General features: G+C 38.0%; 1 protein-coding gene across 2 annotated transcripts; it reads left to right on the top strand.

Moving 5' to 3' along the window:
* Positions 1-26: 26 nt before the first annotated feature.
* On the top strand, positions 27-13,055 carry cnot6b (CCR4-NOT transcription complex, subunit 6b). 2 transcript variants are annotated; one of them, XM_065274874.2, is made up of 12 exons: positions 27-185; positions 1,137-1,258; positions 2,746-2,932; positions 3,154-3,239; positions 3,322-3,426; positions 3,546-3,614; positions 3,691-3,848; positions 7,175-7,329; positions 7,426-7,580; positions 7,701-7,919; positions 8,027-8,229; positions 9,854-13,055. In XM_065274874.2, exons 1-12 carry the CDS (start codon positions 160-162, stop codon positions 10,064-10,066), a joined length of 1,698 nt encoding a protein of 565 aa, XP_065130946.2. In that variant the 5' UTR covers positions 27-159; the 3' UTR covers positions 10,067-13,055. The 2 variants fall into 2 exon arrangements, with proteins under 2 accessions (XP_065130946.2, XP_065130947.2); XM_065274875.2 differs by having other exon boundaries at positions 7,704-7,919.
* Positions 13,056-25,138: the final 12,083 nt, after the last annotated feature.

Below are 25,138 nucleotides of genomic sequence, written 5' to 3' on the forward strand. Positions count from 1 at the left end.
TGTGGGCACGTGGACCCTTGTTTTGGAAAGCAGCACAATCACACAGCTCAGCTGTACAAAACCCATCCGCCATGATCGCTTAGCTACACAACACAGAGCCGACACAAGCGAATGAGTTTAAGCTGAGTTTCAGACACACGGTTGACTTCAGGAGTTGTTATGTTATTGGAGGTACATTTGAAACGGTATTTATACACATTTATATCGGATCTGCACTATTGTTTCGGTTCGCGTGCAAGTTTGCAGTGGCTAAGCTAGTTAGCTTGTATCTCTTTGATCATATCCAGGAACTGATGCGAACTTTAAGTCCAGTTTTTTTTCTCACATATGTTTAAACATGCTTAAGTGAATATCAGGAGTTTATTAATCATATACACGTGTTAGTAGAGAGCTAAATACTTTAGTAGACTGCGCGACTGAGTTAGCAGCTAGTGTGGCTAATTCTGCTAGCAAACCAGGTTAGCATTTTCCCCCCTGTTAAATATAAACTTTATTTATCTTGTACATTAGTCTACTTGAAACACTTTAGAGATATTGTTGTTTAATATTGTATGGTATTGATAGGGCATTAGTGTAGTAAGTTACAGAGCTAACGTTAGTTTGTTTGTTAGCTTGCGCGTTGTGCATGGTTTAATTATTTTCGGGAGATGTCTGTTCATAAAGTTGATTTGATTTTTATTTTTCACATCAGTTCCTTTAAGTGTTTATTTCCTTTTGAAATAATTCCTTGTTATGTAAACTAAGAGGTCAGACTAGATGACTGTAATGGCTGTGTTATAAACTTTAGTGTGTTGTCTACGTAGACAGCGTTGAAATGAAGTGTATATAAATTGATGTCAGTAAATGATGTCTTGGTAGGTGTTTGTGAGACAGTCATGAAGGTTTAGGTCTATTTGCAGACAGACTCTTCAGTTTAAGTGTTTTATTCTGATGGGTTTGTTTACGTTCGCTATATTATATTTTTAAAGAATAGAAATATATGTGTTGTGTTGTGTTATGTGTAACATGGCTTGTACACAGATTTGTTACTTCTTCCAGATATGAATTGTTGTTTGATCAGACATATCTCAGATCTCATGATTAGACACGTGTCTGATATATCTTTAATTTAATGATGATATATTTATTTCTTCCAGTGGTCTAGTGATGCCCAATGAGAAATATGACCTGGCTGATTCCAGGAGGATGAACACAATAATGTCTAGCGAGGAGGCGAACAACGGGAGAAAACATGCTTGGGACGGCCTTGAAATATCTGGTACGAGTAGTTTTTGAGTTTTATCATTTCAGCCTTACATACAGGTTCACATAGGAAGACGACATGCAGATCTACCAGGTGCCCAATTACAAACAAAACAGGGCACAGTATACAAATAGGTTTGTTGTTAGCTCACCTTACACATGTGAGAGACACAAATGTACACACTGCAGATAAAGTGAAGATGACCATGACTTCTTCCAATCACTAAGCGTTGTATGTGCGAAGATGGCTGATAAGACCAATCATCGCTCAAAAGTTGTATCGCACAGTGAACAGGCGAGTGTTGGAGCAATGTTTGCCAGAAATACGTTGCCAGGTCTTTTCTTGCGATGCTGGTGCTTATGCTGCTGTTCTTTTTTTGGGATTTCTCATGTCATACCCCAACACCCCCAGATCTGCTCTTGTCCAATCTTCCCAGGAGTCCGGGAAGATGTTGCAACATTTCAGTGATGGCTTCAAGCTGTCTTTGATGCTATTAAGATGTGTTTTCATCAATTGGATCAAAAGTTGGACGACGCTTAATAAGTTTTGAGCTCGTCCTTTTTCGACTATATTCAGTGGTAGTCTGCGCGGCCTTTAGGTCTTTATGGATAAAACTGAAGCTGCTGCTCTTCGTCCCTTTCATTTGTTTCATTTTGCCAGCGTGTTAAAGTTGCGTGAGCTTAATTCATAAATTGCTCTGAAAGCTCTTACATGCACACTGTTCAGCATGTTAACTATCAACACAAGCGGCGGACTCTGACATAGTATTAGTTCAGGTCAATTTAAACCCGTCATTTCTCCCACTTGACAGCAGAGCGACTCGCCCACAGACCACCACATCAGTAATCAGAACAGAAGCGGTCGAAAGTGGAAAAAAAGAGACCAGGTGTAAACATGATATGTCTCTCTCGTCCACTTGTGATCCAAATGACCAAAATGCCTCTTAATAGCAGGTGTTAACGTCCCCCTCTGTCCTCTTCGGGAGCACACGCCCTCCTTCAGCTCTTCATGCTGGTGGTCATGCAGTCGGTGTACCTGGGCTGCACGATAAATCGCATGTGATTGTCACGCGCATCTCGTCAGTAATGCCGGTTCCTTGAGTAGTGTTAAATCGGCATCAGCTGCTTTCAGATGGGGCGGCATTTACTACACAGAGCCGTAGTTCCCTGACAAGCTGGGCCATATCGCATACATATCGCAGGCGATACATCCTTGATATTTAATGCGAAATTGTCCCGATTGTCAGTGAACTATGGCTCTGTGCAGGTAATGCCACTCCATCTGAATGCAGCTGATACCGATTTAACACTACTCAAGGAACCGGCATTACTGACGAGATGCGCGTGACAATCACATGCGATTTATCGTGCAGCCCTACAGTGCATATTATATAATCAAATAAAACTATCAGGGCATGTACTTCATTCCCATTTGATGTGATAATCTCATATAAATCAATCAATTAATGACAGGGTGCAATATGTTGTGTGTGTGTGTCTTAGGTAATGTTCGGAGTCTCAGCTCAGGCCTTTGGTCGCTCACTCACCTCACTTCTCTGCATCTGAATGACAATTGCTTATCACGCATCCCACCTGACATTGCCAAGCTGTACAACCTTGTGTTCCTGGACCTGTCGTCTAATAAAATCAGGAGCCTGCCAGCAGAGCTTGGCAACATGGTGTCTCTCAGGTGAGCTTTCCATTAATCATGTCGTCTTTTGAATGCATATGCAGCAGAGAAAAAGAGTCAAGTTATTATTAAGGCGATATTCTCATCGTAATACAGAGCGAAACTAAATCATCATATCATCATCCTTTAAAAAATTTGATTTGAAGGCTTGTAAAGTAAAGGTAAAAGTGACTGGCTGATTCAAAAACCCAGGATATATTTCCCCCTTTTGTTTTTCACAGGGATTTGCTTTTAAATAACAACCAGTTGCGGGTTCTGCCTTTTGAATTGGGGAAACTGTTTCAGCTACAAACACTGGGCCTGAAAGGTAAGCGGCCATTGTGCTGAGATCGTAGGCAGCTGTGTTGACCGAGTTTGCCATTGATTCCCATTGACTCAATTCTTTACAGGCAATCCACTCCCTCAAGAAATCATGAGCCTCTATCAGGAGCCAGATGGCACTCGACGACTTCTCAACTACTTTTTGGAAAATCTCACAGGTGTTATTAAGCGCAGTAGGTGTCTCTCTTATTAAGCAGCTAAAGTTGTCTGTTATTCACAGCATTTGGTATCCAGACCGTGCAGATGTTGATTCACAATATTGTCCTGAAATGCATGTGCTTTGTCTGCTCAGTCCCAACAGATCAACCTCCATCCAGATCCTGGATCGTGCTTCAGGAGCCTGATAGGACCAGACCAACAGGTAAACATTTCTTACCAGAACCTTGAATCTATTCTAAACCTGATCTCTGATCTGTTTCTTCTCTTTGCACCATTAGCCCTGTTAACCGTGATGTGCTACAACGTTCTCTGTGATAAGTACGCCACGCGCCAGCTTTATGGCTACTGTCCGTCCTGGGCGCTTAACTGGGGCTACAGGAAAAAGGCAATCATGCAGGAGATCCTCGCGGGCGATGCAGACATTATCAGCTTACAGGTATTTAGAGTTCACATCGGCTCTACGTCCTCATGGATAAAGTGTTGTCTTAGGGGTGGGTGATATGAACAAAATCTTTTATCATGGTAGGATTCATTTTATTTCATGATAACAGTAGACTTTATCTTTTAATAGAGTTTCTGTGTTATTAAAATTTTTAATACCATAGAATTTTGATAATTCTCAAAAAAAACTTATTCAAGCATAAAAAGAAGATAAAAACATTTAAGCTCACTGAAGTTTAACAGGCAGTGATGAAAAAAGGATAATAAATAATAATTTGTATCTTATTAAAGGTAGAAAAGTGATTTAGTTAAGAGCAGTGAGAGCTGTTTGATTATCATGAGTGACAGACAGGCGCAAAATTAGGTAACTTCCCCTTTAAGTTCAGATCTAATATACTGTTACACATGCGTTCTCTCTTTAGGTGTTTACTTTCTCTTAAGCCCTAAGCTTGAGTATTTATGGGGATACTTGCAAGGATGGGAATTTTGATGCATATACACTCACCTAAAGGATTATTAGAAACACCTATTCAATTTCTCAATGCAATTATTGAATCAACCAAAAAAATGCAAAGCAAAAATGCCTTGTTGATGCTAGAGGTCAGAGAAGAATGGGCCGACTGATTCAAGCTGATAGAAGAGCAACTTCGACTGAAATAACCACTCGTTACAACCGAGGTATGCAGCAAAGCATTTGTGAAGCCACAACACGCACAACCTTGAGGCGGATGGGCTACAACAGCAGAAGACCCCACCGGGTACCACTCATCTCCACTACAAATCGGAAAAAGAGGCTACAATTTGCATGAGCTCATCAAAATTGGAAAAATGTTGCCTGGTCTGATGAGTCTCGATTTCTGTTGAGACATTCAGATGGTAGAGTCAGAATTTGGCGTAAACAGAATGAGAACATGGATCCATCATGCCTTGTTACCACTGTGCAGGCTGGTGTTGGTGGTGTAATGGTGTGGGGGATGTTTTCTTGGCACACTTTAGGCCCCTTATTGCCAATTGGGCATCGTTTAAATGCCACAGCCTACCTGAGCATTGTTTCTGACCATGTCCATCCCTTAATGACCACCATGTACTCATCTTCTGATGGCTACTTCCAGCAGGATAATGCACCATGTCACAAAGCTAGAATAATTTCAAATTGGTCCATTGAACATGACAATGAGTTCACTGTACTAAAATGACCCCCACAGTCACCAGATCTCAACCCAATAGAGCATCTTTGGGATGTGGTGGAACGGGAGCTTCGTGTCCTGGATGTGCATCCCACAAATCTCCATCAACTGCAAGATGCTATCTTATCAATATGGGCCAACATTTCTAAAGAATGCTTTCAGCACCTTGAGTCGATGCCATGTAGAATTAAGGAAGTTCTGAAGGCGACAGGGGGTCAAACACAGTATTAGTATGGTGTTCCTTATAGTCCTTTAGGTGAGTGTATGTATGTATGTATGTAAGGCAGTGGTCACCAATCCTGGTCCTGGAGGGCCGGTGTCTCTGCAGAGTTTAGCTCCAACCCTAATCGAACACACCTGAAGCAGCTAGTTAAGGTGCTTCAGGTGTGTTTGATTAGGGTTGGAGCTAAACTCTGTAGAGACACCAACCCTCCAGGACCAGGATTGGTGACCACTTATTTAAGGCAAATAAAGCAGCAAAAATGCTCACAAGCTTAAATAAGCACATATAGCACTGTTGTTTGTGTTACAATGGCTTAAAATCACTTGTTGTAAAACTGCGTTGCTTAAATACATGTACAAACGTTAAGTTTTCGTGACCAGGCACACAGCAACGTGACATAAGCGCATCACTTCGATATAGACCAGTAATTCTCAAAGTGTGGTCTGCGGAACCCCCCCAGTGGTCCGCCAAAAGATGACCTAAACTAGGGAAGTGTTTATACAATCGTCACTTTTTTTTAGGTAGATTTTTAATGCACTTGTGAAACTGTGATATCAGTTCTTGCCATTCTGTTTTAATAAAGTAAAAATGGATCGGTGGCTAAACCAAAGAGGAGTCAAAAGAAAAAATCAAGCGTCAACTGAAAGCAGCTAAAATCCACAGATCTGTTAGTTTTGTAATGTACTAGTTTTTGTTTCATGTGTAAAATCCCTGTAATTTCAGTGATTTTGGACATTAAGGGGAAAAATGTTTTTCAGCATTTTATTCTTACCATAGATACAACCACAGACTTCATATATACACACCACCTCAGTTTTATACTAAGGGCTCTTTGGAATGACATTAAGTGGGACCTAGGCTGTTATAGTATATTTAATTGCAGTTTTTTTCATATGTGCAGTTTGTTGTTCATATTAAGCTGTAACTCATTTCACATTTACTTTTTCAAATGAAATAAAATTCATATAATAATTTCTGAAGATAGCATTGCATTTGTGTTAAAAAAAATGAGTTTGGACTTGAAACAGTTGCATATTAAACTTAAATTTAGCTTATCCTTCCTATTTTGTTGTTTTTTGGGGGCGTGTTAGAGTGGGATTCTGTTAGGTGGTCCTCAGAAAAAAATTGGAAGATAAAGTGGTCCTTGGGCTGAAAAAGTTTGAGAAACACTGATATAGACAATAGTCCAAAATCTCTACTGGTTGACAAATTTCTACCGGTTTATCATCTCTACCGGTTTACTGCCGAGGTTAAGATTAATCCAGGACTTAAATGATATATTTGGACAGTTAAGTTGTTTTTGTTTTTACAATAGCTTACAGACACAAAACAATACTGGTGTGCAGCTTAACAAAACGGTGGCACTGATGTTTGTTAAGATAGGTCAGTCAGTGCAAAATGTTTTCAAATTAAAACATGCGTTTTAGTCTGGGGCTAGGATGAGGCCTGTCTGAGACTTTTGTTAACATGTTATTTTAAGTGCTAAGCTCTAAATCAGGGGTGTCAAACTCAAGGCCCAAAAAACTCTTTATTGGTATCTGAAAATGCCTCTCATTTTATTACCTGCACAATGAAGGATAACAGAGAAATCTGAGAGTGTGCTCACATACAACATGTTTTTTATTACCACATTTATAAAAAAAAAGTAGAATAATTAAATACACTGTCATTTTTTCCTGGACTTCTACTTTCAAAGCTAGGGATTCATTGCGTTATGACCAAAACCAGTAGTAATCGAGCGAGGAGGTAAGTATGCAATGTAATAAAAGAGTTTAAACATTCATGTAGTCCTACAAATACAACCGGCCCTTAGAGAGCAACCGTAATGCTGATGTGACCCGGGATGAACTCGAGTTTGACACCTGCTGTGCGGTTTGTGTTGGGTTACTTGATCCGCTGTGTCCTGCGTAGGAAGTGGAGACGGAGCAATATTACAACTACTTCCTTGTCGAGCTGAATAAACAGGGATACGAGGGATTCTTCAGTCCAAAATCACGAGCCAGAACCATGTCTGAATCAGACAGGAAACATGTAGATGGATGTGCGGTATTCTACAGGACAGAAAAGTGAGTCAAGTTTTATTTTGTAAATCAGGAAACACTGACAATGTCTCGCACTGTCTGGGATGAAACTGATTAAAGAAATTCATGTTTGTGGTAAAGGTTCAGCATTGTGCAGAAACACACAGTGGAGTTTAACCAGCTGGCTATGGCCAATTCAGAGGGCTCTGAGGCGATGCTAAATCGAGTCATGACCAAGGACAACATTGGGGTGGCTGTGTTGCTGGAGCTGAAGGAGGACTTCATGGAGTTGTCATGTGAGTCTCTGTGCGATACCTTAAAAATGTTCAAATCATATCTACCTCAAATTCGAATAAAGCAAACAAAAGGTTTTGTTAATACAATAACATTTGAGATGTGGATGATTTCTCTCACAGCAGGTAAGCCTGTCCATGAGAAGCAGCTCCTACTGGTGGCAAATGCTCACATGCACTGGGATCCAGAATACTCGGATGTAAAGCTGGTGCAGACCATGATGTTCATGTCCGAGGTGAAGAATATAATCGACAAGGCCTCTCGCAGCTTAAAGCTTTCTGGAGAAACCACATCCATTCCTCTGGTGCTGTGTGCTGATCTTAATTCACTACCTGACTCGGGTAAACCTTTAGAAACCGTGCATTGGGATTATATCGTAAAGTTTGACTGTATGGTTGTTTTGGTGATGATGATGATGATGATGATGAGTTGTGCACCTTAACCACAGGTGTAGTGGAGTACCTGAGCACAGGTGGAGTGGACGGCACACACAAAGACTTTAGGGAACTGCGCTACAGCGACAGTCTGACCAACTTCAACTGCAACGGTAAGAACAGCACGTCTAACGCCAGAATCACGCACGGGTTCAATCTGAAGAGTGCCTATGAGAATGGACTCATGCCTTACACCAACTACACCGCTGACTTCAAGGTAAGACTCCTGTTCATTCATTCACACCTCGTCTATCACTGTTTATAATAGTTAACATTTCATACAGTATTTGCCATGGTTATCAACAATTGCCCGCTTCTTAAAACTTTTGCACTTTTTTTAATGTCAGTGAATCATCTGAAGTTTATGCACCACAGTGATTCTGTTTATGTTGGCTTACTGTTTCTTTGTACGATAACTGCTGGTCAAAAGTCATTCACGTTGCTTCCACGCAGCTGTATGTCACGCGTGTTCTGGCTCTATTCAGCTTGTAGTGTCTGTGATGAGATTTGATTATAGAAATGCTCTTTGTAGATAAGAAATACTTTTTCATATTTAATACAAACCTTAATATACAAGAGAAAATAATACAGGTGTCTTTATATTAACATGTTTATTGCTAAAATTGCATTCATACAGACTGTTAAACACAACCCCATTCTTTACAGTCAAAAGAGATCTTACTATAGATATCACTGCACTCATGCTACAGAGGTTTTACATTTTGTTCCACATGCCAAAAAGTATAAAACAACAATAGTTTTAGTTTACTACTTTTTTTGTTTAAAAAGTCATGAATTTGCCCAAATTAAATAATAATGTGTCATAATAAAAGTGCAGAGTATAGTTTATTTATTTAAATTCCTAGATATAGTGTTTTAGAACCTGGTCATATTACATATTAAAGTATATTTTATTTAAATTATTTACATTTTAAATTATTAAATAAATTAGTATTATATTAAATTCATATGTAATTATCTACCACCAGCGTTTTTTATTTAAGTTGCCAGGCAGCATCGGCATTTTTCATGATTTTCACAAAAGTTTAATGCCTTCCTATGCAATTTTCTCAGCTTTGTTTTAGCTCAAAATTTAATGTTTTTGAAGAAACCTACCCATATTTCAGAGGTTATAAAGCGGGAACAAATGAAGATAGGATGAAATGTTTGTTTATTTGAAAGCAGAGGGTCTGATCTTTCATGTGAGATATTGTATGTTTATATTTTTAAAAGAAGACCATTTTCTGGAAGAAATTAAACTAGTGAAAATTATAAAAATTTCTGGATGGCAACTTTTTTAAGGTGGGGAAAGAGTCAAGTTAGACAGACTTTTATTTTGGTACTTTGCCGTAGAGGACTAGGTGCTTTTATCAAAATAAACTCTTAGAGTTTAGGTTCATAAACTCGTATGATAAATCCACAAACGTCACACATGCAGTATGTTTAAACGCAAAACTTATTTACTGAAGAGACTTGCAGAATGGCACATTTTTAAAGAGCAGACTTTAATCCAAATCCCTGAATGCCTGAATTTTGTGGAACATTATTAGCTTTTAAATAAATGAGGAAACGAGATTCAAGAGCAAAACAAACAGTGAAATAGTGCTGATCCATTGATGAACATAACCTCATGTGCCTGCGGTGTGTGTGTGTGATTTAAAGGGTTGTGCGTCAGTAATAATGTAATCCGTCATAATAATTAAACAACCTCATTCTGATACAAAAATATCTCTTTTTTTTTTTATTCAAATGACTTGAGTTACTCGAGGAATTGTTACAGTCCTATTTCTAGTCTTTTTCAAAACTTAAAAAGCGTCTTCTTCTCTTGAACCCCTATGTAGGGTGTCATTGACTACGTCTTCTACTCCAAGCCACAGCTGAGTGTTCTGGGTGTCCTGGGGCCGCTGGACACAAACTGGATGACGGAGAATGATGTCACCGGTTGTCCACACCCTCAATTCCCATCGGATCACTTCTCTCTGTTTGCACAACTGGAGCTGGCCCTGCCTTATCTGTCTTCTCTTAATGGAGTCCACTTACCTGGACGCAGGTAGTGAGGCCTTCAAGCCACCGGTGGCGCTCTAGAGTCTTTTCTCAAAACATACTGAAAACGATAAAACCTCCGAGCAATTTTATATAAATATATATATATTTTGTTTTTCTCTTCTATCTTTATTCAGTTTTAGGGTCCAAACATCTTTGTATTTGTCAGGGAGTTTTTTTCTATTTGTTTATTATTATTTTTAGTCTAGTAGGATTTTTGTTGAAACGCTCCCTCTCATTGGCTACATTGATTTGTTTTATATTAATATAAGGACGAGGGTAACGCATTTGGTCACGCTTTTTAATGTCTGATATATGGCCAGTTATATTTCTGAATAAGCATGAACTTTTAGCTCAGGCACAATAGTTTATTTCATGAAGTGATTTTCTTCTTTCTTTTAATGAAATTGGCAATAGGTGGATTTTAAATGAATTTAAAACATGCTTTTAAAGTACAACGTTCTTCATATTCACGGTTATAAAACGCATCATCATCATCATCTTACGAGTGACCAAATGTGTTGTGCGGTCGACCTCATCAGTTTAGGATTGAGGACCTTTTCCAGATGTGCGGTGCTGAAACTTTGCTTTACTCGGTGCTGCCTCCGTCTTTTATTTTCCCATGGATGGTGCAATATTCAGAAGTTAAGTTCAGGCACTGTTATTGAATGTTTTTAATAAGCTGGAGTATCGTGAGAAAAGCATTTCAACATCTTTCTCTGCGTTCAGGTGGCATTTCAGATGATTCGTATGTAGAATTGCACAAAACGTAAACCAAATTTTTAAACGACTAAATGATTTTGCTTTTTGCACACGATTGTTTTAACCCTTTCTACAGAGGCGATGCTCCCTTCTGTGATTTGATCTCACTGTGGATTTTCTCCTCTTGGGTTTTGTGTTGTTTTAGTAAGGGAGATTTTATAGACGATAACTAACAGGGATTCTTTTAAACCAGCGATTTCTCACTGTATTGTTATCTCCCATATTTTCATCACACGTCTGTGTTTGAAAGCTGAATAGCACTGTTCTTGAGGTTAATATTGTTATGATCGAGCAGTAAATCTCTCTGTGTTGTATCAGAGCGGTTCATTCAGGTCTTTGTATCAAATCAATCAATCAATCAAATATATATATATATATATATAAACCCATATACTTAGGCTTGTCTTGATTGTTTGTATAAGAGGCACATGCAAGAAAATTGTTTTATGTTTTTGTACCACCAATAAATTATGACCCAAAATCTAAATAAAATTGTATAATAAGCTACGTTTTTATTCAGATGAATCAGAATTGAGCAGCTTGTATAAGAGGTTGTTTGTGTTTCTCACTGCACTAAAAGACTTTCATTTATACATTTCACAGCATATTCTTTGGTATATTCATACTTCAGAAATGCTGTTTAGTTTTTCATTCAAACAAGCTTTTGTTCTTGTGACGTCATACAGTTTAACATTCATGTCCGTCTGATTTGTGGTCTCTTGAGTGAGAAACACAAGACAACCTCTCGTCCTTTACTGTTATCGTGCTGATGGTTTTGTGTTGTGGCAGTACTGCATGTTTGGCATTATTGTGATGTTTTCACTTCAAGAAATCAGGTATAAGACAACCCGTTTGCTTTAAAGACAGATTTTTATGCTGTATTATTTAGTGTCAGCCCATTATTTCTCTTGTTTAGCCATAAGATTTTGCGTGTTGTGCCAGTTTGATTCATTCTTCTGAAAAGCCAATTGTAAGCGTTAGATTTTCATCTTTTGGCGAGGTCTCCATTAGCCCTTTGGACCAAAATCAAATCTTTCAGCTGTAAATGCTATCTGCTCTATTGGTGGTGAGGTGTTTTACCCGTTTTTGGTTAACTAAACCCATGTCATAAATCTCTTTATTTGAACTATGCAGCAGTATCTTTCTGTTTTAGCATTAAGGATCAGTACAGTTGTTTGTTATATGGGTCTCTCTCTCTTCATAAAAGATTTATTTTTCTGTTTTGTTTTATTAAATGACCGTATATTGTTAATAGTATTAAAGTCAAATTGAGATTAGCTTTTTGTAAAGTGTGAATAAAATGTGTATTGCTTATTTCACTTTTCACAAAACAAATGAGTTGTGGTGTGTGTGCATTGAATTGTCTTTCATTATTATTAATGTTTTGTGTTTAATTTGTCCGTTTCAAAATGAGGTTTTTTCCTGAACCATTAGGATTCTCAGACTGAATCTGGTTTCATCTTCAGATCTTGCTGCGGTTTAAATGCGTGATAGATTTAATATCATGATGAAGTCAGAAAATAAATACTATGATTGAATCAATAGCAGATAGAGGTCTGAAAGCACTCCACAGGATTTGTCATTTCTAAACTGTGCAGTAAACCTGTATGTCCCCAGTCTAATAATCTAATGATGAAGATCAAAGGAGAGCATTTCAATCTTTGACATGATCTTACTCGGTCAATATTATGTTCTTTACATAATAATAATTTAATGATAAATCACAAAACTACAAACAACTTAAGATGTTTTTTTTACAGACAGGTTCAGATGTTTTCGTTCATCCTTACTTTACTTTGAATTTTGCTTCTCACTTTACCCTTTAAAGCTTAACAATGAATGTTTTACAGCAATTATTTTTGATATGAAAACCCTTCTTGACAATGAATTAGTTTTAAAAAACCTTTTCAGTTTTATAGAGACCAACCATCTTTTGTAGTAATACCACACAACTGTATACATCCCATCATCATGAGCCATTATGTAATACATGGGATCAACTTATGTTTACCGTTCAAGTTAATGCCAGCAGTGATAAACACCAAACATGAATCAAAAGCTTTTACAATATTTAAGAATTGTTCTGTATCTGTAAAAATAGGCAGCTGTTTTTAAAGAAGTCATCTCTGGATAAACCACTATTTTCTCTCACTTCTCTGTATTAGTTTGTATATAGTTTCCTTCACACTAATGTATTTTCCTATATATGGTTGATAATAAAATCTTTCTGCTTCATGACGACTTGTATTTTCATTGAGTCTGCTGGAGAAGTGTAAAGGACTTCTGTACCCTTAAAACATACTAGACACAGAGTAGTGCATTGTTTAGTGTTAATGCCAGCTTCTGATTCGTTGCACTTTGCTTTAGATCCACAAGGGGGCGCAATATAATCAAAAAAGACAACATGAGACCACAGCAGTCTACCTAGGAGGATCTCGAGATTCATGTCATTATAATGAGAGATTTGACTAGAAATTTTTTGAGAAAATTACAAGAAAATATTTTTCGAAAACAAAAAGTCAAAATAATGAGATTAAAATCGATGCAATACGGGATTAAAGTACTTTGAGAGAAATGTCATATTTTTACATTAACGTGTTTGGAGTGACAAGAATTGAATAAGAACGGCAAAGCAGATACCAAAATGACATTATTCATAAAACAATATGATTGAGATGCACTCAGAAAGGAATCTCCCTCATATAAAAGACAATATATGGGGAGATATTGTGAACAAGCTCAATTTGGTACACACCATAATAAAACAAGCATGAGATGAGACAGATGTGCTCAGAATATGAATGTAAGTTTTACTTTAGATGTATTCTTATTATGAAAGCAAGTTTTATGTTAATCTCATTCCTCGGATAACCCTGAAAGAAAACACTGAATGTGGCTTAATGCATTTACACAGCGCTGATATTAAAACGAAATAACGAAATATTCTGTGACATCCCAGAATAAGACGACAGAACGCTAAAGGCACAATCTTCCGCTTGACCGTACATGATAATTTATAATATATTATTATTGTGGAGTTAATTTAGTCTATTAATATCACTGTCTTAATGCATCAAGCCCTGTTTAGAAGGACTCTTCTCGTTTTGCCAAGTGCTTGATTTCCTCAGGGCAACATTTCAATCAACCAATCAGATTTCAGAAATGTGTTTACAGTTTGTGTAAAGTTTAAGCTGTTGTTTCTTTTGACATAAGTTTTATTGGGTTTTATTGATAAATGTTGGCCTTGGGTCAATGCAATATGTTGCCTTCAAGTCATCTGTCACTTGACAAAATCAGGCCGAGCGTTGAAAATCTGCCTAAAGTGAAACTTTCCCCTCATTGCATTCGTCTCCCTCATTTGTCTGTTTTATGAATAAGGTGGGTGAATGTCATTTGGAAACCTCATGACTTCATTCTTGTTATATTGACTTCATTCTTTATTCTTGTTCAAGTGCTTTTCATTACAAGATTGTCGTTGAAAAACATATTTATCTGTTAAAAGTGATCACAGACGGAGTCCTGAGTTGAAATGCTCCCCACATACGTTCAACGATATATGGTTGCATTTGCATTTACTAAAAATATATTGAAAAATTATTAATCCTTCTTCTGAGATTTGAATAGTTGCCATTATAACTAAATCCTGCAAAATGTGATGTCACTGACCTTTAATATATTTAACTTAAGGTAAAGATTATATGAATAATTGTGTGAGACTGAGGTTAAGAAATCATAATGCAATTAAAATGCTTTATTAATAACTTAATCATCATAAAGTTAAGCAAAATATCTAAGCTCAAATCTAGCCCAGTAGAAGCCTGGCTCCGCCCTCCTACGTGCTTCCGCTTATTTTTCATTTCGCTTCAGCAGTACGTCTGGGATTTCTCTATAGAGTTTCGTTTTCTCCTGCAAAAATCTGCAGGACCAACCAGCGAACAGATGGGGGTGGCTAAGAACGATGACGTTGAGGTCGTGCGTCAGTTTGAGTTGTAGTTCAGTAATGGCAGCGGAGAAAGACGTGAGAAAAGCTATTCGGTCCGTTGTTGCAAAACTGCCGAATATACACAAGTTAAAGCCGGAGCAAGAACCAGGTTTGCTAACTTTTGTTTGTTTGATTGATTATTCTGACTTGTTGTTTCCAGACGGTTTCGGTGCATGATATACGTCACGACCACATGTTAGCGATTGGCTTTGGCAGATCCTGAGTGACTCTGGGCAGATCCAATAGTTTTAAACTTCAACAATGGACCCTCCTTAACGGAAGTAATGCTTTGCTATGGAGCGTGGCCAGACTCTCTGTACAAATGAAATGAATGTACGAGAGTCTGGTTATACCAGGCTAGCCCAGTAGAGGATAAAAACAATGATCTTGTTTAACTCAGAATTGACTGAAGTTATAACGGACTTTGGTGTTACTATAGTTTTATGGATTGTTTGAGCAATCCTTTAGAAATGGTGAAAGCACAAACAGTTTTTATTCTTGCAGGTACGGCTTTTATTTGGTCTGTTTTTAAGATGCTTGTCGAGAGTTCGGTGTTTGGCTCCTGCTGGTTGTTGCGTTGACGTGGCAGAGTTGAAACGCTTGCTAAGTGTTTGCAGATGTGTTACGCTCCTCAGCATCCTTTCTGTTTCACTCCTGGGATTATGACAACACATCACCATCACACCTGACCACAGTTCATGCGAAGGCCTGTGGAAAACATGACAGACTGTCTTTATGTGTGATTTACTGGCCAACATAGCAATCTTTTCCAAATCCAACCAGACCAAGTGTGTGGACCGGGAAACCAAAGTTAACTTTAGCAACTTGAGCTAAAACCATTCATTTATTTTCGGATACAGAGGGCTGTTCAAAAGGTGGATTTCACTTGCAAAACACCACAAATAATCTATTCAGCATAATGATTTGTCTTAATTTTTGCTCTGTCCTTGTTTTGCTTTATTTAAATCAGGGGCTTGATTTCATTTCTGAATGTTCCAGAGAGCAATCAAACCATCTGACCTTATTTCAATTCAATTTGATTTCTGTAGCCATTCTCACAATTGTTCATTGTTACAAAGCAGATTCACATGAAATACAAACAAAGAAAAGCAAAGACCAACAGAAGCGTGCAGTTTTTAAGATGGGGTATTTTAAGTTATATATAAAAACTCATTTCTTATTTAGATAATATAATAAGTACTCAATTCCAAACTATAAACTTGTATTAATGTAATGTACTGAAGTCCTAAGTTAAGCTAATGTCTTTAGCATCATTAATTTTTTGGTTAGTGACACAGAAACGCTGTCAGTGCCATCACGTCCCTGTACAGATCAAATGAGAGTATATAGGTATTTGCTATTACTTCTGGTTGAAGTTTTAAATTCTTTTCATATCACTTTCCTAGAGTGAGTCTGGTCTCCCATTTGTTTAATTATCAATAAAGATGAGACCGGTCTTAAAGATATAGGTTAATGGTTGAATAAAGACCCTGTAGATGAGGCTCTTTTAAGAAGCCGTGTCACTGCTGTGAATGACCTTTAGTGGCACCGGTGACGGTCGTTGACTTCTTTCGAGGGGTACGAATCTGCAGTAGGCTCATATTATGTTGATAAGATGCATGATGCACACATAGGTTCACATGACGGGCTAAATACATCTGATGAGCTTCGCATTGTGCGCTCTTGAAAAAGATTTGTTTAGTATTTTTAATCACAGTATTGACGTCGTGCATAATTTCATCTTTATTTGAAAACTTCACAGTTTTGGATAAATGTGCTATTAGTAATATCTGTAAAATAAGAATAAGCGTAGTATTTAATGGTAATTAAATCGAATGGTAGTACACAATCTATACAAAAAAACTTCAGATATTCTTCATTATATACATACTAATGAGATGAGTGACTTTTTTAACCTGGACACTTGATGCTTAGCCTATTTTTCTCATCTGTTGTTTAATAATTGATGACAGGCCATTGAATTATAAGAAAATAATGCACACACAAGGGAGTAATGTGACACGACACGAAGCGCGGGTGTGCTGTATTTTCAAATAATTTATAGGACCGGAGTCAATATTTCTCTTATACCACAGTTACCAAAAACATTGCTCTGGTGTCTATTTTTAAGACATTTTAAAGGTCAGGTGTGCGGTTTACTGAAAAAGAATCAACACCAATGGAACATTTCTCAACCAATCAGAATAAAGCATTCAACAGACCCGTGGTATAAAATGAATACAAGGCACTTGAATTACATCTCCCAATCTCAATCTCTAAAGGGGGACCAGATTATTGACCGGATGGTGATAATAATATGATTGACAGGAAATGGGGATCCGTTTTCCTTGCCGCCATTTGCAAAGGAAGACACCACGGGAGTGCACACTTTTAGACGTTACAAGGGTTTGAGACCCCTGATATAAAGTGACTGAACTGAACTGTAACTGTGCAATATTGTAATATTCTAATGAGCCAGGGTCACAAACGTGATTTGGAAGTGATGCTAATAAATGTTGGGGAGATGAAAAGGTCTTGTTTTTAATTATCAGCGTTAAAGACCCTGCTGTTCTCGTGATGGATCTGCTATTCAGTTGTCTTGGTAAAGAGGGCCACCTGAACTTTCGGGGATTAGCCGTTGCCAAGGGTGAGCCAGGCAGACTTGCTCTCCACGGCAACCGTGAAATTAGATGTGAAATACAAGGGTTTAGGTAGCCTTGACGACCACAAACAACAGCTGAGGCTTTAAGGGGCTTCCAATGGCGCGACGCCTTTCCTCCGAGAGCTTAAATGTCTCATCTTCACCACGAGCTCCCATCTATTTCTCTGTTATGACAGATGATTTGCCCAGTGGTCTTCTTCATGCCATCCTTCCCTTAATCCATCTGTTCATCTTTCTTTGACGGCCTACCTACTCGCTCTTCTCCTAATTTCCTAAACTCCTTATTTCTGCTCCCGTTTTGAGGAGTAAAGCAAAGCATCGGAGGAGATCAGAAGATCCTGAAAGAGCAGCGCACTTAATCTTCATTGCTCTGATCGGCTGTTTTAACTTAACGTCAGTGAGTTTGTCTTGTACAACAAGTGCTCCTGGAAACAAAGTTAAAAGATTTAAACTAAGGACTGCATGTCACAATAGCAATAAAGTAGAATATACTGATATCGATAAACTATTTAATTATTTTTAAAGTACTTTTGATTTTGAAGCAAGTAAACTAGATATCTATAAGCTTTGTTTACTAATGTATAACACATTAAGCACAAGCAATAACTTTATAATTGTGAAAGCATGACTGATAGTAATCTGGCCATGGGTACCACATTAATCAGAACGTTTGCAGGAAATATATATATCCTGTTTCATTCATTACTGACATCAATGCTCATGCAGGACATATTGTTCTCATACTGTATATATATGACTATAGCCTTTATATATATATATATATATATATATATATATATGAGTGAAATAAAGATGCTGATGATATTGACGAGCAGATTTGGCACTAAAATATGACATATGGCAAAACACACTTGACCGTGATGTAAAAACCTGTCTCCTTTTTCAGCGTACATCCTCAGTATGGGATTCATTTAAGCAGGCATTTACATTTTTAAAAATGATGGCATCAATACATTATCAACATCAATTCAACTATTTTATACACAAAGTTATCACTAGTCAAGATTGAGAATAGTAAGTTGAAATGAAAATTTGATTATACTTGAAAATGTACGGACACTTGTTTCCATGTTATATTTAAAGAGATTAACATCTCGGTTAAGAAATAATCAACATGATCACCCTGTCTTGACAGTTTTGAGAGAACTACTGAATGTGTGTGCGTGTGTGTGAGTGAGTGTGTGAGTGAGTGTATGTGTGTGGTGTGTGTGTGTGTGTGTTTGTGTGCGTGCGTGCGTGAATGCGTGTGTGAGTGAGTGTATGTGTGTGGTGTGTGTGTGTTTGTGTGCGTGCGTGCGTACGTGAGTGAATGCGTGTGCGTGAGTGCGTGATTGTGCGGGCATGACTGAGTGTGTGTGTGTGATGTTTGCGCGCGCAAGTATTTGTATGCGTGCGGTGTGTGTGCGTGCGTGCCATACATTGGTCATTACATCAAAGTTCACAAAATCTTTTTTCTTTCTTTGCAGTTCTTCAGTGAATATGAAGGAGTATATTGACTCATTGTGTATTCAGTGCTATAGATGGCTAGTTATCATTCACCATCAGTGATCCACAGAAGCTCTGGCACGTTTCAGGGTCGACTGTGTATTCAAAATTGATGAAGGATCCTCATCTCCTGCTGAACCTTGCTAAGACAGAACTGCTTGTCATATCGTCTGACCCTAAGATTCAACACAATCTTTCTATTCAGTTGGGTTCTTTGACCATTACACCTTTCAGGTGGTCAGTGATGATCACCTCAGTTTCATGGAGCATGTTTCCAGCACCACCTGCTTTTGTAGATTTATCCTCTACAATATTAGGAAAATGAAACCTTTTCTATCTGAGCATGCTACACAAGTCCTAATCCAGGCTCTTGTCCTGTCCAGACTGGATTATTGCAATGCATTATTGGTCAGACTCCCAGCCCGCACAACCAAACCCCTACAGATGATCCAGAATACAGCAGTGGTGAGATTGATCTTTAATGAGCCAAAGAGGGCACACGTCACTCCTCTCTCTGTCAGGTTACACTGGCTTCCTATAGCAGCTCGCATGAAAGTCAAAGTTCTGCTCCTGGCCTTAAAAACCATCACTGGGTCATCAGCGCCCCCTTACCATCACTCGCTCATACAGACTTATGTACCCTCTCGATCCCTGCGCTCTGTCACCGAGCGACTGCTTGTGGTGCCATCCCAAAAAAATCACTATCACACACCTTCTCTGGATCTGTTGTTCCTCATCTGTGAAATGATCTACCAGTCATGACAAGATCTGCTGACCGTTGGCTAAAAACCCATCACCTCCGCCAACACCTCACTTACTAATACAGAGCTTAATATCTTGATCTATTTTCCATCTTTATCTCTAACTAACCCTTGTCTATGTACAGTACTCTGCAAAAGTCTAAGGGCACCATGCTGCCATTAGATTTGTTGTTTTTGCAATTGTATAGTGATCATATATAATTATTTCTCAGTGTCTTTATTAGAATACAAGCAGAAAATACAGAAAATGTGTAATAAAAACAGTATAAAGTATAAGCTGAAGTGTGAAGTATTTAGGGTAAATTCCCCTTATGCTTCAGCAATAGCAGGCAGCTGCCGGATCTCTTAAACCTGAATGAAATTCAATCCTTATTTCTAATTCTAATCAAATGACTTCAGGACTTCAGTCTCCTCAAAAAAGCTCAAGATGTGTGTATCTAATGTATCACTGTTCTTGTGTTGATTGCTTTTATTGTTTACCTCATTTGTAAGTCACTTTGGACAAAAGCGTCTGCTAAATGACTAAATGTAAAACAAGACTTTTGTTTTCAAAGCAACAGGGTAAAAACACACCCAACAATCTGATGACATGTGTACTTAGTTCATTTCATTTAAATATCTCTCTACATGTCATCTGTCTGTTGTGTGTTTTTGGTCCTGTTGCTTTTTACTAATAATAATAATAGTAATAATAATAATAATTCCTTACATTTATATAGCGCTTTTCTCAGTACTCAAAGCGCTTTACATATGAACGGGGGAATCTCCTCAACCACCACCAATGTGCAGCATCCACCTGGATGATGCGACGGCAGCCATATTGCGCCAGAACGCCCACCACACACCAGCTTATTAGTGGAGAGGAGACCGAGTGATATAGACAATTAGTATGAGGGGATGATTAGTAGGCCAACGGGCAAGTTTTGGCCAGGATGCCAGAGCACACCTCTACTCTTTTCGAAGGACATCCTGGGATTTTTAATGACCACAGAGAGTCAGGACCTCAGTTTAACGTCTCATCCGAAGGACGGTGCTTTTTTTGACAGTATAGTGTCCCCATCACTATACTGGGGTGTTAGGACCCACACAGACCACAGGGTGAGCACCCCCTGCTGGTCTCACTAACACCTCTACCTTTTTACCTGTACTACTGTGGGACAAATTGTGCTGAAAATTAATTTAGATTTAAAGCAACACTATGTAGTTTCGATGTAAAAATTACTTACAGCTCCCCCTGTGGTTGAAAAGCGCAACATTGCCTGGTATCAGACACTCTTCTGCAGGCAGGGGGAGGGGCGGGGCTGTGTTTCCTACCCTCCACCGCCACTTTCAGAGTGTGCTTGTAGCAGCTAGGAGGCTGCTCAGGTTGCAGCAACAGTACAATTTGTTAAATTAAAAGTTGTTCTATCACTGAAATTATTTTAGAGACATTATTTAGAGGTAAAAAAAAACTACATAGTGTTGCTTTAAGAGCAGCTTTCTAGACTTCATTTGATGTCGTTTTCTCTGCCCATTAGTAAAAATAATGAGCATTTATGGCATAAACATTGAACATATTTAGATGTACGCTTCCAGTCACACTTGATGAAATCTCAAGCAGTTAAAGGGGCAGTGAATTTGTCGATTTTATTGTTTTATACTGTTGCCTGATGTCTACTTATGATGTCCGCGTGGTTTTTACATTCAAAAACATCAAAAACAATAAGTAATAGGCTATTTTGTAACATGGATTAGTGGCTCTCTGGAGAAATGGTTCGTTTGAAGGGGCGGGTCGCATTGAAGACCTGGACGTAAACACCCACTGCTATGATTGGATAGCTTCATTCCCCGTCATTACATGTGGGCAAATGTTTTAAAAACATAAATGTGATAAAAATAGCAGCCAAACACATATATGTTTGAGCCACAAAAGATTCTGGGTGCTAAAGATGATACACATAAATGACAATACGTATATTAAAGTAGAAACAAAACTCGACGTGACTAAATTACCGTATACAACACAGTAAGCGCGCATCAGAATCTAAACTGCGGCTAATAAATCCTTATCAGTAACTTTGTATATTTCGATTGTGCTTGTGAGGTTGCTTTTACATTCACGTAATGTTAAATACCACAGTTATATGATAAAAAATAAGCTTTGTTGAGTGTTTGAACTTTCAAACGCAACTCGCCTAAATTACCGTATACAACACAGTAAACGGGCATCAGAATCTAAACTGCGGCTGCTAAATCCTTCCTTATAACTAACTTTGTATATTTCTACCTTTAAATTACAGTCGTATTGTTAAGTGTTGTACCTTTATTAATCGTTTAATGTTTTTAGTAAATTAAAACAGTCAAACAAACATGTTTAGACACGGATGTTACAATAGACATATCAAGCGATCTCTTCTAACAAAGCAATAGTGAAACGCAGTAACTTAAATAAAGTAAAACATCTTACTGTGTATAATGCTGTGTCATTGTTGTCAGATCCAATATAAGTGGTGCTTTTAATCACAGTCTCTCTGCAAATCCAGCATCGACTTCTTTCCAAATGAATCCGTGTACACAAAGTTAACAAACACTCCCCACACGAGCTGGAACTTCTTCAAAAGCAAACTTTATCCACGCATTTAATGTTATGTTCCAAGCCTCTGAATTAAAGTATTTCGCTTCGGTGTTGTTCCCACGCAGTTCTTCCACAACCGAAATGCGTTTCCATGGTTAGTCTATCATAACAGATCACCGCGTCAAAATAAAAGTCTCTCAGAAAAAAATTATTTAAAATTCATTTTGGTTACATTTGGCAATTTTTAAATACATGTTTACTTATTGTTGAGACACACGTGTGTCACGCGAAGCTGTGGGCGGGGCTACAAAAGTGGTCCTTGTATTTGGTTATGGGGAGGTGTTTCAATTCTACTTTGACGTCATACTTTTCCGAATTCCACACTGGCTTGTTTTACTGGCTTGGTGCCAAAAACGGTTATATTTCAGTAGCACGGACGTTTTCAGTTCTGAAACTTGCAGGATGTTCATTTAAGTATGATGACCTCTTATATAACAAATTATCAAGTTAAAATTGAGAATTTGATTCACCGCTCCTTTAACCCTTTTATCCAAAACACCTTACACTGCAAACAAGCTTTACATTTTTCCAGTATTTTTGTGTTCCCTGAATTTAAACCCATAAACTTTGCGCTGCAAACTCAATGCTTTACCAGTTGAGCTACAGGAAGACTGAAGTGTACTGAATAATAGTGTAAAATATTCTCTCTCATCTTATTTGTTTGCTAATCATGTCTGTGTGCATGACAGAGAGATAACCAACAACAGCAGCACCCCGAAAGTAAAGGTCATAGACTGTCGTACATGATTAAAGAGACGGTCGGACATGTCCGTTGCGTAACGCTTAAGTCTTTTAACCGTCGAGGATTTGTGTGGCATCCTCAGATGAATGACAGCAAACCTCAAGCCCGAGGTCATTTAAAGTTGTGTGTTCAATTTAGTTGAGCGACAGCGTTTGCTCCGTTCAGCCTGAACTCACGTTTCAGAGGAGATTGGAGTCGCTGTGACAAATGTCAGTGAGCAAAGTAATCACATCTTCACATGTCCATGTCTGTCATTATATCTCAGAGAAATATGGACACACGACGCAAGCTTCAGATGAGTGCTCATACGTGATACTTCTCAAAGTGCTTTATGCTTGAATGGTTAATGTTGATTAAAGAAATCAGCAAGAAGAAGAAGAAGAAGAAGAAAAAGAAGAAGAAGAAAGACATATTTAGTGTAAAGAGTAGAAATCAGCAGCTACCATTGTGTTCAATGGAAGAAGAAATGATACTGCAGGTTAGGAATAATATCAGGATGAATAATGCTGACATATAGTTTTTATCATAATGTTTAATGTTTAGTGTTTTTGTCTATAACAGTAAAACAATAGGTTTTGTTCTCTCTTTATTCCAGTTAAAAGACGAAATGTACAAAGACCTGTGATCCAATTAAAGCCAAACACATAATACCAACCATAAAGGCTATAACCCCAGACAACACCATTTCTTTTTCAAAGCTTTGGCGAGAAGAAATTGATTTAACTCTGTTGTTTCATATGGTCGGGTAAAATATCCATAAAGGACCTCTGAGTTTAAATCAACCTGTAACGGTTTGGTTAAATACGGTTGGGTTTGTCCAGCATTTTTACAGCGTAAGTTCACAATCAACACTTATCAACTATGACTGCTGTTATCGGCCATACTGACTGTAAATTATACCGCAGTCATTTTGGGATGAAAGGGGATAAATATCTTTGTGTTTTCTACAAACTGCTTTAAATGTTTACACGCAAGTCAAAGCATCACGTGAGACGTCACGATCAACTTTCTTAAAACAGCGTATGATGAAACTTAAAGGTTTTCCTTTGAAAATATGGAAAGTTTACGTCTGACCTCAGTGTATATTTCTGACAGAGCTTCTGTTGCAAAGAAAGAGGGATCAGATCACACCATACTCATACAGACGCTATTGTCCCGGGAATACATGCAGATATATTACCAAAACTTGATATATCGCCCCCTCCCCATAAATGCTGTCATTTCAGACACACACAAAGTCATGATAAGATACGTATCATATATACATACAGTAAGATATATAATGGTATGTTTGGTGTGTGATAGATCGGATGTGTGTCTGTTAATATCACTTTGAGACTGACAGATACAAACTTAGTAATAACATGCAATGATTCACAGCACTTTAATGTGCTAAAATACATCTCTTTAATAACGGTTCACGTTAGAATCATCATGCTAGGCAGCACATGAATCATACATTATAGATAGATGAAATCATTTTACTAACCAATGCTGTGCAATTCTCAAGTTTAAGGATTTTTCATTGTCATATACATGAATTCTTGATGCTGCTGTCATTGAAACTTTGGGAAATCAGATCAGAAATGAGTGGCTGAACAGATTTAAATATTCAGTAAGCTGTCCTACCTGCTGTTATCAGACACACACGCACACCTCGTCTTGTTTCCATGGAAACACCTGAGGAAAGAAAAGATGATTGAAGGACAGGTATGTTTGTAAACTAGAACATCAGGTCAGAATCCACAAGGTCAATCTCATCATTTTAATTTCAAGCTTATGTTAAAACAATGGCATTGTGTAGGTTTATCTGTTATTCATGTTAAACAGCGCTTTAGTGTTTACTCTAGAGGAGAGAAGTTGCCACAAAGGTTATGTAAGGAATTGAAGTCAGAATAAAGCATTCAACAGTTCTCAGTAACCATTACCATTTGTGTTTGCTACGTATGTACAACTCAGAGACCAAGGGCCCTATTTTAACGATCTGAAATGCAAGTGTGAAGCGCAACGCGCAAGTGAGTTTGTGGGCGGATCTTGGGCGCTGTTGCTATTTT

Source organism: Paramisgurnus dabryanus, chromosome 16 (genome assembly GCF_030506205.2).
Source record: "Paramisgurnus dabryanus chromosome 16, PD_genome_1.1, whole genome shotgun sequence".
NCBI classification, from domain to species: Eukaryota; Metazoa; Chordata; class Actinopteri; order Cypriniformes; family Cobitidae; genus Paramisgurnus; species Paramisgurnus dabryanus.

Excerpts from the sequence above, each read along its gene's own strand:
- cnot6b (XM_065274874.2), top strand. The coding sequence starts at position 160 with ATGTTATTGGAGGTACATTTGAAACG. Across the intron at positions 3,615-3,690 it reads TGATAGGACCAGACCAACAG|CCCTGTTAACCGTGATGTGC; the intron begins GTAAACATTTCT and ends TTGCACCATTAG. Across the intron at positions 7,920-8,026 it reads TAATTCACTACCTGACTCGG|GTGTAGTGGAGTACCTGAGC; the intron begins GTAAACCTTTAG and ends CCTTAACCACAG.